Source organism: Parathielavia appendiculata (assembly GCF_033297405.1).
Source record: "Parathielavia appendiculata strain CBS 731.68 unplaced genomic scaffold N657scaffold_27, whole genome shotgun sequence".
NCBI classification, from domain to species: Eukaryota; Fungi; Ascomycota; class Sordariomycetes; order Sordariales; family Chaetomiaceae; genus Parathielavia; species Parathielavia appendiculata.
Genome location: NW_026944246.1, coordinates 132,677 through 147,352, shown reverse-complemented (window position 1 = coordinate 147,352; position 14,676 = coordinate 132,677). Strand labels below are relative to the sequence as shown.

Genomic DNA, 14,676 nt, shown 5'->3' with positions numbered 1-14,676 from the left:
GATGTAAACGCAACAGGGGTGGGTACAACTTTGATGCGTGTGATGTCAGCATTCGGCGGATACTTGCTGTGTATGTGGCTGTTGGATGCCATCACGGCCCGTAACCGGATATGCGTACCTTCCGAGGCAAATCTTCGCTTGCAGGCTACGTCTCGTATACCCGACATTTGTATGGGTTTGACCTTGAGAGGCCCGTTGGGCCAAGAGCTCCTCGGTAACGCTCCGAAGCAGCAAACGCGTTTCCTTCCGTAGGTCGAGGGAGCTTAAGTCGGTATCGTGATTCAGTCTCGAATTCTGTATTCGCACTTAATCGGGCTAATTGGGCCTCGTTGCAGCATCCACCTGAACCTATTCGCCTGTCTTGGTGGCACTATATTAGTGGTCATAAACTCATAACGAAGCAGCCGGGTGACTCATTAGGCCTACCGCAGTGGGAATGGGAATATGAAGCGAAGTTTGGGTAATGTCATACCACACCTTGGGTTCAAGTAAACATTTCAGGACTTTCGACTATTAGTTAGACGGAAGGAAACTCGACATATATCGGTGGCGAAAAATCTCGAAGGGGCATATTATTCATCACATTGGACGGAGCGCCCGTTCATGCTTGGTGCTGCTGTTATACCAGTGTTTGAGACTGAAAGTGATGGACCTCCAGCTTTTCTATGGGCGGGAGAGGACATACGCAGCTCACTATATCACGGAGATGAGTGAGGGAATTGAATATCCGCCGAGGCTTCCCGTGTTTCTCTGCGCCAATGAGAGCAATGTTGACAATCTTCGGTCCCACTTCGCGTTGCTTTTGCTCAAAACCAATCGTCTTTGTTGGCGCGGTGTCTGGCAAATTGAAATTAGGGCACCCATCACGGGCGACGGCGTCAACATTTGCATCTTGTTATAACACCACCGGTTTCGGTCCTCGGACGTTGGAGAGGGCGCAATGCAGCCTCCCGCTTGAACGCGCCCTGGTTCCGGCTTATGGAGCCCGCCCAACGCTGACAACAACCTGGAAGGGAACCAGCACGTCATTCTGTTGAGCATGCGGGACTCGGCCCGGGAGGGCTTGGTCTGGGACGACAACGGTTTGGGCCCAGAGCCGAGATGGACGCGGGATCCCCATATCTGGGCCGTCCGACGTGTTTGTCGGCGCCATTTGGGCATCGCGCATGACGCGAACGACGACAAGCTGGACGTCCATTTCCACGCCGACGGCGCCTTCAACAAACTCTATCGCGTCCGCTCTCCCCGCGGTCACTTCATGATGCGCGTGTCGTTGCCCGTCGACCCTCGCAACAAGACGCTTGGCGAGGCGGCGACACTCCAGCTGGTCCGTCGCAGGACCGATGTTCCCGTGCCAGATGTTGTGGCCTTTGACGAGTCCCGGGCTAACGAGATTGGCTACGAGTGGCTGTTGATGGAGTTGATTCCGGGAACGCCAGTTTACTACCGCTGGCGGAAGATGTCCATGGCACAAAAGGAGACTCTGACGGCCCGCGTGGCCGACTTTCATGCCCAGCTGCTCCGCTGCGGCCACTCTGGTGAAGGATTCCGAGGCATCGGCACATTGGGGACTGGACTCGGCCCTGAGAAAGGGATTCTCGAACCTGGGCCTATCGTGTCGAGCTTCTTCTTCACCGGGCAGCGCAATCACTTCCCGATCCCTCGTGGCCCGTTCAGTTCCAGCCACGACTGGCTGCGTGCTCAGCTCAACATCATTCTCAAGGAGCACACAACGGCTTTGGCAGAGGCCGAGAACGACGAGGACAGGGAGTACGCCGAGACGGCCCTCCGTGTGGCTCGGAAACTTCTGCGCAACCTGCACAAGGTGTTCCCGGCCATCGTGCACCCTCCGGAGCGCACCGTCGTCTGGCACGACGATCTTTCGCTCCGGAATATCATGGTCGACGGCAACGGGGCCATCACGGGGGTCATTGGATGGCAAGTGCTACTGTCATCTCACGGAACAGACGGCTAACCGATCACAGGGAATGTGCCTCGGCATTGCCGCGATGGGTGGCGTCCCAAGTACCCGAGTTTCTGCGAGGTGCAGTAAGGGAAACAAAGCCGGACCGTGACCGCTACACGGACGTCGACAAGGGCCGCGATGCCTCCGGCAGCGACGACTTCGACGACAGCCTCGACAACGAGGGCAAGACCGAGCTCTACTGGATCCACCTGATGGAATACGAGCAGACGCAGCTTCGCAAGGTGTACGCGGCACGCATGCAGCAGCTCCGGCCGGAGTGGGACGTGGAGGTCGAGGAAAGCGCGTTGAAGGTGGACTTCCTCGGCGCGGTATCACGATGCGGCTCCGGCTTCTACCTTCGGCGCATTGAGCAGTGGGTGGACGCCGTCGAGCGGAAAGAGTACCTTCCCCTGATGGAGGTTCTCCGAGTTGGCATTCCGAAAGAGAAGGCTAAGAACACGAATCCGAAGCCCGCCTTGGCAGCTCTCACCGTGGTGAGCAGGCTCTCATAACGACCCCTAGCTCTCCGCTGAGGTGGAGGAAAGCTGCACCTCGCCAATAACCTTCCCGTCAAACGCCTCCTTGAAGATTTCATAGTTGCCCTCGTTCCTGCGGTCATAGACAGCGAACCAGATCTCCTTGAACCAGCCGCCCGCAAACTCGGTCTCGCTCAGCACCTCCTGCCAGCACTTGGCAACTTCCTGCGGCGGGTTCTGGAATGCACCGCAACCGATCGCCCCGAGGACGAGCATGGTGTGGCCCTTGGTCCCGGCCATGCGCAGGCACAACCGCATCTTGTCTTTAGTGAGTTCCCGATCAGCAGGGTCGGCAAATACGGAGGGTCCCTTGGGAGCTTCCGTCCTGTCCTTGCCCTTCGGCCTGCCATGCTTCCGTTGCTTCTCGGGCACTCCGTTATCCGAGTCGGCGCCTGCAGCTGCCTCTTGCTTCGGATCCTCAGTCTTGCCAGCTCCCTCCCCCTCAGCCGCCTCAACCGCCACCTCCCCCTCAGCCTTCACCTCCGGCCGCCGTATTCCCGCCACACTCAGCGCGCTCACAACGGGAAGGGACGCCGGATCCATCTCAGGAACCATCAGCTTGTGCCCGTCGCTTACAGACCCGCGAAAGATTGCCACGTCGCGCGAGTACAGCCCCGTCCTGCGCGGGATGGGGTACAGGGTCCGGTGCAGAGACGCGGCCAGCGTGCTGCGGAAGCACAGGGCCTCTTCCTGCGCGGACGCGCCCTTGAGCCAGCCGCCGCCTGGATTGCGCTCGGACGCCATGTTTAGCACGGCGATGCGGGGTGCCGTGGACGGGTTGAGGTTCTCTGGGGATGCGGCGGCGGACTGGAGGCGGGCGAGAATTTCCTTGTCCTTTTCGACGGTTGAGGTGGCTTTGTCCGGATCCGATGGGATGTTGAGCACGGACGAGGGCATGGCGATGGCGGCGTCGAAGGTGTCTTGGTTGAAGACGCGCGTTTGGGTGGTGGCTTTGAAGCGTGGGCATCTTGCAGCGTCCAGGGGTGGCAGGGTCCCAAGGTCCATTTTCTCAGATTGTGTTGTGTTCAAATGCGGAAGTGCCGATGAAATGGTTGGGGTCATCGTCTCTGTCTCCTTGGCGATGGCAGCGAGTGCCAGCCGACGCGGGTGCTCGTAGTACTTTTTCCTCCACATGGTGTTCATTTTCCGCAGGTGACTTTGTGTGTTCGTTCCCGGTAGTTTTCGGTTTGTTTCTTGAAGATATCGAAACCTTGTGTTCCTATTGAAAAGGAAACCTCAAATAGAGTTGGGGGAATGTGGCTTGAAGGCTGTGCTGCTCAGCCCGGTGTGTCATCGGGAAACCAAAGACAGCTGAACGGCGTGCCCAAGAAGGCTAGGGCGAGCTTCAGCTTGATCCTGGCGTAAGGTATGAGCCGACGAGGCTCAGTAACCCTAACCCTTCATCGTCGGCAGACTCTAGCTGGTTGACTAGTTGCAGGACAGTGGAGTTGACGACGTCAAGCATTAGCTGAATGGAGTAATGCGAGGTATTTGTCTTCAACCGATCAATTCATGCTAAATGCTTCCCTGTTCCGAAGCTTCTTTAATCTTCTGCGCGCGGGGAAACGCAGGTTTAAACTCTCTTCATCTTGAGCTTCCCCCCTTCAGGTTACAACACAGCCAACGTCTCCCGACGGACCATCCCATTTATTACAGCGCTTGTGTGCTTGTAGCGCTTGAAGACCAATATACTTCAGAATGCCCGTCTACTGCATCACAGGCACGAACCGGGGCCTCGGGCTCGAGTTTGTCCGCCAGCTCGCCCAGTCTCCAGACAACACCATCATCGCCGCCACGCGGTCCCTCTCGTCCGACCTCAGCGACCTCAAAGCCGTTGCATCTCCCTCGACGCACATTCTCGAGTGCGACACCAGCAACGTCGCCTCGATCCACGCCTTCGTCAAGGAAGTCAAGCAAACCCTCGGCGATGAAAAGAAGATCGACTTTCTGCTGAACAGCGCGGGCGTGAACGTCGCCTCGTCGCAGAGTTCCCTCTCGCTCGGCCCGGACGAGCTGCAGCAAAACATCGCCGTCAACGTCATCGGCCCGGCCAAGATGGTAGAGCTGCTCCTCGACGCGGGCCTGCTGTCCAAAGACGTCCGCATTCTTAATATGACATCGGGCCTGGGCAGCCTGCAGCGCAGCTCCGAGATCAAGCCGCGGAAATGCGCCCCGTACTCCATCTCCAAGGCCGGCCTGAACATGCTCACGGTGCACCAGAGCGAGGATCTGAAGCCGCACTTGCCTGGGTCCGTGGTCATCTGCATGGATCCCGGGTGGGTGAAGACGCGGATGGGCGGAGATGGGGCGGTGCTTGAGGCGAGTCAGAGCATTGGGGATATGTTGAAGGTTCTGCATGGGTTGAAAGCCGAGGATACGGGGTCGTTTTACCACCACACCGGCGAGAAGATCCCCTGGTAATGGGGGCGATTATGTCGAGAAAGAGGTATCTTCGGATATTACAACAACTGAGGACGCTCAGAGTCCGCACAACTTGCTCACTAGACGCCTGAGAGATAGGAGCTGTGTGGGAGCACACCAAGCAGTATCGAGAGCGAGATCGCTGTACAGATGGCCGATAGAAGCGCGACGAGGACGAGGTGCCAGGTAGTGAACCTTTGGTCGTTGCGGTAGGCCCGGGGCGCCATAGGACCGACCATTTTCTCGATGGGGGCAATGCCCTCCTCTTTGCCCGTCCGGCATCCGATTTGCATCCCTGGCAGACCGTCGACGCTATATGCATTCTTCCAGGCCCAGTACCTGATTGAGTTTATCAATACGGGGCCGGCTGATTCCAGTATCGCCAGACGTACCTTTCCACCTTCTCCTCCTCGTTACCCTGCCGATATTTCTCTTCCCTTTTGGCAAAGACCTCGTTCAGCGTATTTCGGAAGCTCTTGAATTCGTAGAACGGGACAGAAAACCCGCACGAGCTCGCAGCCTGGTGTATCCTGACGATGATGATGGACCTGGAGCTCGGGATGACCTCGACGTCGTGCTTCTTAACGAAATCGTCAAAGTCTTGCATCCCTCGCTCAAGGACCGAGCCATGACCAAACAGGCGGACGATGCGAGGTGAGCCCTCGAACGAGTTGAACATGACGGTGATGCGGCCGTTGCCGGGCTCGTAAAGGTGCGAGATGGTTTCGTTGCCGCTGCCGGTGAGGTCCATGTACCAGAATGTCTTGTCGTCCAGGAGTCCAAAGTAGGGGCCGCCCTTGGGCGACACATTGACATGGCCGGACGCCGAGAGCGGTGAGGTCGCAACCCAGAACACCTTCTGTTCCAGGATCCAAATCGCCAGGTACTCGGGAATGGTTTCAAAAAACTTGCCCATTGTGGTCCAGTTCCGAAGGAGAGATTAACGGTCAAATCCCAATGTCAGGTTTGTCGAATTGGGAGTTTGACTCCTGGGTGTGACTGGACGACGGCGACATCGGCCGAGTTTCATGCTGGCTGGACCCGGGCGTAAGCGCGGAGAATCCAATGGCCGGTGGTGATTCACGTGCCACATGTCAGTCCAGTGAGGAAGGGAGTTTGTTCAGGAACAGTTGCGCCTGTTAGTTTCGAGTAGAGCGCGAAATCCTGGAGAATCGACTTGACCGAATGAAGCAATTGAATCAGAAAGGCATGGTCCTTGTCCTTGCATTGGAAACAGTCATGAAGGGCTCTGTTTCAACCCTAACCCGTGCGCTCTGTTTCGAGGACTCGTAACCGAGGGTGCGGCTCATTCTGCCCAACTGCGCAGAACTGGGAAGGAGCTGAACTCGGTGAACTGTCGTTTTCATCTGAAATGCCGCCAGATACGCCAACATTCCTGTACCTGATCTTGCTGCTACTGATTCAACCCAATGTTAATTGCTTGTTGAGAATCGCTGGATTCCGATGCCGATTTCTCCGCTGCAAGACCGTCATGACCCCGGCAATCCGAAGGGAGCTCTGGGGTCACGGGGTCTTCGCTCAAACCGCAACCAAGACACTCGCATAGACACCACGTCCTCCTCCTCAGCGATTCGGTCAGAATCAACGCAGTCTTCCGAAGCTAACATCGCCAGTCTGGTCAACGCCTTTTCCCGTTTCCGTCCTCAGGATTCTGGCGGCGCGAAGGCCATCATGTCGCACAAAGGCGTACTTCATGCCCCAGGGGGCAGCGACTTTGAATCAGGCGATGAAGACGTGAACTCATGGCCGTGGTCCGACAAGTCGCAGAGTCCCAGCGCAGACGAAGAGACTCCTAGTGGTACTGCGCCCGATCACACCCGATTGGACATCATCGACCGCATCATGAGAAGCTTCTGCGCCTCGCTCGACAACAAGATCGCCGTGATCAAGGAGACAAGGACGGACCCCATCATCAAGCAGGAACATGAAACAGATCCTTTGGAAGATGACGGTGATGAGCTTAAGGTCCATAGAACAAAGACAGCCCGCAAGAGATTTGTCATGGGCCGCCTGTCAAAGAAGCGCTCCCCGGAACATCTTCCTCTCCCTTCGCCGCCCGCAGCCCCGGTCTCGAACATGCCGCTGGTACTCAGAAGGCCCGCCGCGACTGTCCCAGTATTAGCTGCAGCTTCTCCTGTAGCCACTGCTCCCCCGATGCGGCTACAGGCCAGCGCACCAGTTCCCGAGCCTCCCAGTGCGCCCCCGAATATCGTGCCTGTTCACCGTTCGCCCGTTGGAAGCCGGCCTTTCCTCCGCCTCGGTTCGCCTTCTCCGGTTCCGCAACCTCCTCCAACGGCAGCCACATCTGCAAGCGCGGGCAATCTCTTTCCTCCAACTGCACTTCTCGTCGAATCGAGTGACAGCGCCGCTCAGCCGCTTGCTATCTTCCAGGCACAAGAGACTTCCGGAGCAGTGCCTCGCCCTGCCGACTCCGAAGACGTTCCCGACCATTCTTCGGCGCGACTAGTAAGGCGATTCGGTGCTCGCGTGTTGTCTCGGGGTAAGATTCGCGATAAATCGGATAACACAGCCACGGGTGAAGGGGTTACGGTTGAGCCGGACAACCAGGCTTCTTCGAGATACAGAAGTGCTCCGCAGCGACGACAAACAGTTCATACTCGACAACGCACAGACAGCGAGCTTGACGACTTCTCAGTGCCCAATTCCATTCCAAACCCTGCGGGCACGGAAAGCACCTTGACCCTGAGCCATGCTCCGGCTCTCGACCCGGCGCTACCACCCAACATCTTGGGAGATACCCAATCCGGCCTTTTGGGCAGCGAGCCTTCGCTACATCATCTCCTCCCAAGCCCTTCTGACGCCTTTTATGGTCAGACCTTGTTCCGATCGGCAGCGCACCATGCCCCCCGACCGGCACCGCCCTCACATGAGGCGTTGGGAGAGCAAGCCGTGACTTCGAAGACGAAAAGAGTGGCCGAGTCAGAGGGACTCCGGTGGGTCACGTTGCAGGCCGTCCTGGAGGATGCGGACGGCGACGGCAGGCGGAAGAAGACAAAACGAGCCCCACCCCTCGCCGCGGTTCCAGGGGCGAACGTTTGCGGGAAGTTTGCCTGCCCTTATTTCAAGAGGAACCCAAAAAAGTATCGCAATTGGACTTCTTGCCCCGGCCCGGGATGGGACGAAGTACATCGAGTCAAGTACGTCCGCTGAGCTTCCTTCTGGACTGTGCGATACTGACGGTAACCTGCAGGACTCACCTCTACAGGCGGCACGCGCTTCCCGTCCAGTGTCCCCGATGCTGGGATGTATTCAAGTCGGACGCCCCGCTCCAGTCACACCTGCAGCAAGACCCGCCATGCGCCATCCAGGGCAACCGGTTGCTACAAGAGGGCTTCACCAAGGATCAGGAAAAGAAGCTCCGAAGTCGGAAAAAGTCGCATGCGGACATGACCGACGAGGACAAGTGGTTCGAGATCTATAAGATTCTCTTCCCGGACGACGACCCGAGTGCTATTCCGTCGCCATGTGAGTTGTTTGTCTCGAAAAAAAAAAAAAAAAAAAAAAAAAGAAGGCGCAGATGACTAACAGTTGCCGAAAGATTACAATGGTTTCGACAGCGAAGGCTCTAGTCGTGAGGTGCATGGCTCTGGAGAATTAGAGGATTACGCCACCTTTATCCGCAGGGAGATGCCCACGCTTGTGCGCCGAGAGTTGGAGACTCTATTCCGCGACGAGTTTCAGGACGTCGAGGAGCGCATTCGCCCTCGCATCGCCGAGATTGTCCTCAACCTGCAACCGAGACTGCTTGGCCTCTACAAACAGTCCCAGATACCCCTGAGCGAATACGGTCCCCAGCAGCACGAGCATAACGGCGGCAATTCCAGCAGCGAGCCTACGTACACACCACTCCTGTCACAACCCACAGATTCAGCGACGGGGACAGGCCCCGATTCTACCCCGGATACGGTGTTCGACACAGCGGAGCTGGGCTTCAGCGATGGCGACCTGAACACCAACTGGGACGCCTTCTACCCGGGGAATCAGACGCACATGCAAGCTGCCGAGACTGGTTCAGGTCTTGAGCTGAATTGGGAATATGAGTTTAACCACTTGCTTAATCCTCTACTCTTCATGCCTGTCCCTGGACACATGCAAAGCGGGGACTCTGGCCGAATCACAACAGTACAGAGGGGATAGAGTATCGAATTCGACGTCAAGAGATTCTACCCACTGAATAGGACTCGGCGGTCGGATTCGGGCAGCCATGATGCCGATGCAAGGTATAAGAACCTCGGGGTCTCTCATGCGTCATGTTCACATCTCCAACCGCCTCAAGAACAGCCTGGCATTCTCCAGGCCCTCATCATCCACACTCCCGAGCCTCGCCCAGCCATCCACGGCCATTCGAGCGTGTCTTGTGGCGTTGACCATGTCCCCATTCAGAAAATACAAATCGGCGAGCGCGTCGTGATACTCGGGCATGAACACTGGGGCCCTGTCCCACTCGGAGATCAAGAGCCACTCTTCTGTCATGGTGATGGCGTCTTGGTAGAAGCCGTTACTCTTGGCATCCTCGATTGTCTCCTTGAGGCTCTTGATCTTCCTCCTCCAGTTCTCGGAGTCCTCGATGTCTGCCTCTGGCCCGCGGCAGAGCGAGCAGGTGCAGTCAAAGCCCCAGTGGTCTTTCAAGTACTGTCTGCGTTTTCCGAGGGGCGTTTCGAGGGGTACATCTGGGGCAGTGAGCGAGTCAGTTAGGAGGACAAATCGGGTTGAGGACTTACAGCTCACGAGGATCTCCTCGCCCGGCTCCATGATATGGTAGGCAACCACCTCCATGGTCAGCCTACGTTCCGAGAACTTGAAATAGGCACTGATCCCTGTCAACAGACCTGACGAAATGGAAGTTTCTCCGTCACACAGCCATCTCCGGAACTTACTTTGGTCGGCACGAGTGGTTGATCCTCTAAAAGGAGACGTTAGCCAACTTCGGTTCGCATTCACCGATCATGCCATGTTCCGCTCATCGGGACAGAAACATACCGCAGCCTCGGCGAATAACCCGACGTGTACTTCATCCTCAGCCACCATGACCGTGTTGGAGTTGGGTCCCAAGATCGCGTCCACCTCGTACATTGCCGAACCCCGGGAGAGGCTGTGGACTTTGCTACGTGTGGTCTCCGGCAGTTGCGCCATGGCTTGTTTGATCAGGCGGCGTCGATGGTGCGGTTTGGTATCACCCAGGAAGGAGATCCCGATGAGCACCGCTGGCACGTCGACCATGACAATTTCGCCCCTTCGGATCCTGCGCGTGGCGACCACACCTTTTCCTTTTCCTTGGATCGGGACAATCTCATATGCCGGTCCCTGAGCATCGCGCTGCTGGGCACTGAGTTTTTGTGGCCTGTCATGAAACGCTTCGAGGCCGATAAGATGCGAGACGATGGCATGCGTCGTGATCAGGCTCGTGCCGTGTCCGTTTCGAAACTCTGCCGACGTGAAGAGACAGTCAAGCCGGGTACCGTTGTTGCTTTTTGATATTTGGCCGACACACTTGGGAGGGTATGTCCAGGGAGTGGTATTGTCCTTCACACCGTCCGGGGCTTGGAGCATCCCTGGAACAGGGCAGGACACAAGCTCGTCGTCTTGGGATCTCCCCCAGGGCCTGTTGGGACAATGTGTTGAAGCGACAGGAGAAACGGCTGACGACGCCAACGCATGAAGGAAGAAGAGCAGTAACGACGGGAAACGGCGGCCGAGAAACCGCCAAGGAGACTGACCCTTTCGGTCAATTGACCTTGTCTCAGCCATCTCGAGTCGTCCTGGAGCAAAGGTTCTTGGAGGGTCAAGACGATGGTAAGGCCACCATCATATGTGTAGACGTGATGCATAAAAGTTGGCTAACGTGCCATGTGTCAGTTATGGATGAATTCAATCCTACCTTGGCCGTCGAATGGTCGCGCTGTCATGTCGTCCATGTCCCTGGACCACGAGTGTACCCGGCGGCTAATTGCACATACGCACCAACGAGACCCCCGTCTTCCGAAACATGAAAGCTGACGCGGAGGGCATTTTGCGAGTAGCGACTTTACCATTACATTCAATTAATGCCGGAGTTCTATACAGCATCTGGTCGAGAGACCCGACTAAGGTGTCTGTGTGCCAGGGTCGATTTTCGACAGAGTCCCCTCTGCAACTCCCTTTGCTAAGAACGCCTCACTCCCTAAAAGAGACCAAAGCAGTTGGCGTAATAGGTGACGGTAGCACTCCAGTCCGAGAAGACGCCAATGACACCCACATCCTGCGCCAGCACATGCAGCAGATTGTAGACGTCGCCCTCGTTGTTAGTGACGTTGGCAATGCTGCTGTAGTAGTATCCGCCCCCGGAGCCGTCGCCCAGCCAGCCGCTGCGCTCCAGGCTCCAGGTGATGATCTTCATACCGAGCTTCTTGGCCGTGATGGCGTACTCGCTGGGCACGATCTTGCCATTGTCGACCGTGACGAGGTACGGCAGAGGCGGCGCGATGATCTTGACGCCCGCCTTTGCATAGTTTGTGAGGTTGGCCACGGCCTGGGGCATGGTTCCCGGCTCGTCGCCGCTCTCGTCCAGCAGGACAGCCTGCTTGGCGAACTTGGGCTCTGCCTTGATCCAGTACAACAGGTCGTCGTAGAGGAAGGACTGCAGCCACACGCGTTCGGGCTTGATGCCGGCCGACTTGAACTCGTCGACCAGCTGCTGCGCGAACTTGGCCTGCGTGTAGTCGCTGCCGGCGGGGAACGGCATCGGCACCTCGGGCGTCTTGAGCTCGGCGGTGAACTTCAGGCCCAGGCCGTCGACGAGGTCGATGTACTCGCGGACGGTGAGCACGCGCTCGCACGTCTTGGCGTACAGATCGGTCCGGTAGAGGGGCGTGCCCGTGAGGAACTGGGCGGGCGAGGTGGCGGCAGGGTTGGAGGCGTCCATCTTGGCGCAGAGCGTCTTGATCTCGTCGAGGGTGAAATCCGACGTGCAGCACTTGGCCGTGGCCGGAGACCCGTTGGCGGCGGGCTTGAAGGGTGTTGTGCATTTCGCGTTGAGCTCAGGGATGGCAACCACGTTGGTCGTAGTGTGCAGGTCGCACTGAGCGTGGCGGCACACGAGCTGCTTGTCCTTGGTGAAGGTCACGTCACATTCCTGGATGCCAGCGCCCATCCGCGTCTACCAGAGTCAGAACAACCTCTAACCGCCGTTCGAGGGAGGTGCTCACGCCGGCCATGATCGACCCTTTTGTGTGCTCGGGGAACTGCAAGGTTCCACCGCCGCGATGCGAGATGCTCCAGTCGCTCCGCTTCATCTCCTTTTCCGAGCACGAGGCGAGTTTCGTCTTGAGCGGGCCTTCGTCCATGTTATCGACGAGCCAATACGGACGAGGACCGAGCGAGATCTCCTTGACGCGCTTGACAGTCTCCTTGCCGTTGCCATGGCCGTCGTTATGGGGCGCCGCGAGCCCCGCAATGACAAGCGCCGACCAAGCGAGGAACCGTAGTGCAGTCATTCTTATAGTGGCCTTTAGGAAGGGCTGATGAACGTCCCGTTCTCAGGCAAGTCAAGAGGGGAGCGCGCTCCAATATATAACGGACGGATCGGGTCCAAGGAGTGGGTCAAAAGCACGTGTGTTGGAGCATCCCGCATGTGCGATACATGTACCTGACTCCTGCATACTGGAATAAGCTCGAACCTCAACCCTACCTTCTCCACACATTCACCTCATCACTAGTCACCTTGCCGTCATCTTCAAGCACGTGGCGGAGATGCTCTTAGCTCCTTCCATCCCGGGATGGATGCCAAGAGCGTGCATTGTAACCCCCTCGAGTGGAGCAAGCTCGGAGTGTGCTTTGATCCGTTTGTCTGATTGGTAGAAAATAGAGTTCTACCAGGATCGGATTTCATCACAGTCGAATGAACTCGTCGCTAAGGAAATCCCATATCCCGCTCCTTAACTCAAGGTAGAAGACGGATTCAGAACGGTTGACGGTCCGGTTAACGTTCCGCGTGACTACGCTAACACTGCTTCGGTCCTCGGTCTCTCTGCTCGCCACCTCAAAACTTCCCCGACCTCCTTCAGCTTTCCCTTTAGTTGGCCCCATTGCACAGCTGATAAAAGCGGGACCAGAAACAGTACTGGAAGTGCAGTAGCAAAATACACCCAAAAGTTCCTGTGTCCTGGAGAGTAATCATCCGCCATACTGAACAGACTGGCGACCCAAGATAGCGGCACAAACACCAGCGCATTAAAAGTGAGCCGGCGAACGTTGGCAGCCTCTAGCATCGAGCGCCGGGACTCGAGCAGCCGCACCATCGACGTTGCCATCGGGACCATGTGCTCGAGCGAGCGGCTATGTTGCTCCAACTGTGACAGCGGATGCTTGATATCTTTCAGCACTGAATCCCACAGCTGTGTCTCGGCTTTCTGTTGCAACCAGTATTCGATGAACACGGAGAGAAGAATCAGCTTGTGCCGGCTTTGCATGCTCCGCCGCCGCCAACGCCGCCAACGCCGGAGGTCAATGATGTCGCTATCGTGCAATCAATTCTCGATGTCACGCAGGGTGTATTCGTAATACTTGAAGTAGCGACTCATCAGATGCGTATAGAGGACCCACTCAGCTAAGACGATGCGAATAGGGTAGTAACCAAGGCTCAAGATGCGAGGCTCGAGTACCATGAACCCAGGAAGTTGTTGGCGAAAGTAGTGGAGAAGGTTGCTGAGCATGAATGCCCAAAGTCTTCAAACCCTCCATGCAAGAGCATACTTGGATATGATTTTCGGTCGCCCGACCCCAATGTCTCAACCACGATCTTTGTTGGAGGATCCACGAGAATCAGACCTGTTGATGTCAGAGACGTCGTCAACATTGAGTAGGGCTTACAACTCCATGACCCTTGATTATTTTCACCAAAAACGCTCGGGCAAGAGCAAGCTGTCGGCCCGACAGCTGGGGTAGGCGTCTGAGATTTCGAGGAACGTTGGAGTCTGATCTCAGACTGTAGGATGAAGACTTGAATGCGCCTGCGCTGCCCAGATCTAGTACCTGCTGGTAGTGGAGATGAAGGTAGACTTTCTCAGTGATTTGGGATGGAAACAACCCAAGAGAAGGGGGAGGCGGTGCTTTCTCAATGTCTTGGAAGTCGGTGGTGACATGGCCAGCAAAGAAGATTGGATCCACATCCAAGATCTCGCCGAGAAGACTTGATCAGATGGGGTTGGATGTTCTCCACAAACAGAATTCGCCTAACGGTTGTAGAGGTGGCATCGATTAGCTTGGCCAAGTCGGCTTCGGTTACCGTTAGAGGATTCAGTGCCGATTGTCCTCTCCGAGGGAATTCGAGGGTAACGATGGTACTTTTGCAGCTCCAGGCCCACGTCTTAAACAGTCGGGTAATCCAGTGATGCAAGGGTTGGTTTCGCACCGAGACTGGACAAAATCTCTGTATTATCCTTTGTCATGGTTCATTCTCCTGTTTGGACTGGCTTAAAAGATGTCGATCTGAAGGGGAGTGAGAAAGTACGTAAGAACTAGCTGAATGGTTTACGAATCTGCGTAATAAGTTACAGATTAAGTACAGAACTTGCTGTTCTAGCCGCCGAATTTGGCGGGGCAGGCCGCCATTTTCGGGTGTCTCGACAGTGCGGGGCGCTTGGTCACAGCGAGGTACTCGGGACCTCACTACCCCACCTACAACATCCTCCAATAAGCGTCCTAGTCCTCAGCAGTTGGTTTCGAGAAAGAAGT

General features: G+C 56.6%; 7 protein-coding genes across 7 annotated transcripts; 3 read left to right on the top strand and 4 right to left on the bottom strand.

Annotated features, from left to right (window-relative positions):
• Nucleotides 1-1,039: 1,039 nt before the first annotated feature.
• N657DRAFT_659040 (kinase-like protein) lies at nt 1,040-2,478 on the top strand (the record flags this gene model as incomplete). Its single annotated transcript, XM_062794948.1, has 2 exons — nt 1,040-1,938; nt 1,986-2,478. 2 exons carry the CDS (start codon nt 1,040-1,042, stop codon nt 2,476-2,478), a joined length of 1,392 nt encoding a protein of 463 aa, XP_062643180.1.
• On the bottom strand, nt 2,009-3,778 carry N657DRAFT_650226 (uncharacterized protein). The gene has a single exon (XM_062793891.1). The coding sequence runs from the start codon at nt 3,634-3,636 to the stop codon at nt 2,485-2,487; it is 1,152 nt and encodes a 383-aa protein (XP_062643179.1). The 5' UTR covers nt 3,637-3,778; the 3' UTR covers nt 2,009-2,484.
• A 422-nt stretch (nt 3,779-4,200) lies between these two features.
• Nucleotides 4,201-4,923, top strand: N657DRAFT_659038 (NAD(P)-binding protein; the record flags this gene model as incomplete). Its single annotated transcript, XM_062794947.1, has 1 exon — nt 4,201-4,923. The coding sequence occupies one exon, from the start codon at nt 4,201-4,203 to the stop codon at nt 4,921-4,923; it is 723 nt and encodes a 240-aa protein (XP_062643178.1).
• Nucleotides 4,924-5,003: 80 nt separating this feature from the next.
• N657DRAFT_684478 (uncharacterized protein) lies at nt 5,004-5,839 on the bottom strand (the record flags this gene model as incomplete). The annotated part of the gene is made up of 2 exons (XM_062796681.1): nt 5,004-5,262; nt 5,316-5,839. The coding sequence occupies 2 exons, from the start codon at nt 5,837-5,839 to the stop codon at nt 5,004-5,006; spliced, it is 783 nt and encodes a 260-aa protein (XP_062643177.1).
• Nucleotides 5,840-6,113: 274 nt separating this feature from the next.
• N657DRAFT_259737 (uncharacterized protein) lies at nt 6,114-9,481 on the top strand. Its single transcript, XM_062786479.1, has 3 exons — nt 6,114-8,102; nt 8,156-8,430; nt 8,504-9,481. Exons 1-3 carry the CDS (start codon nt 6,388-6,390, stop codon nt 9,100-9,102), a joined length of 2,589 nt encoding a protein of 862 aa, XP_062643176.1. The 5' UTR covers nt 6,114-6,387; the 3' UTR covers nt 9,103-9,481.
• Nucleotides 9,220-10,185, bottom strand: N657DRAFT_659037 (uncharacterized protein; the record flags this gene model as incomplete). Its single annotated transcript, XM_062794946.1, has 4 exons — nt 9,220-9,635; nt 9,687-9,775; nt 9,843-9,868; nt 9,946-10,185. 4 exons carry the CDS (start codon nt 10,183-10,185, stop codon nt 9,220-9,222), a joined length of 771 nt encoding a protein of 256 aa, XP_062643175.1.
• An 803-nt stretch (nt 10,186-10,988) lies between these two features.
• N657DRAFT_650221 (PLC-like phosphodiesterase) lies at nt 10,989-12,677 on the bottom strand. The gene is made up of 2 exons (XM_062793890.1): nt 12,150-12,677; nt 10,989-12,100 (listed from the first exon to the last, which is right to left on the bottom strand). Exons 1-2 carry the CDS (start codon nt 12,435-12,437, stop codon nt 11,126-11,128), a joined length of 1,263 nt encoding a protein of 420 aa, XP_062643174.1. The 5' UTR covers nt 12,438-12,677; the 3' UTR covers nt 10,989-11,125.
• Nucleotides 12,678-14,676: the final 1,999 nt, after the last annotated feature.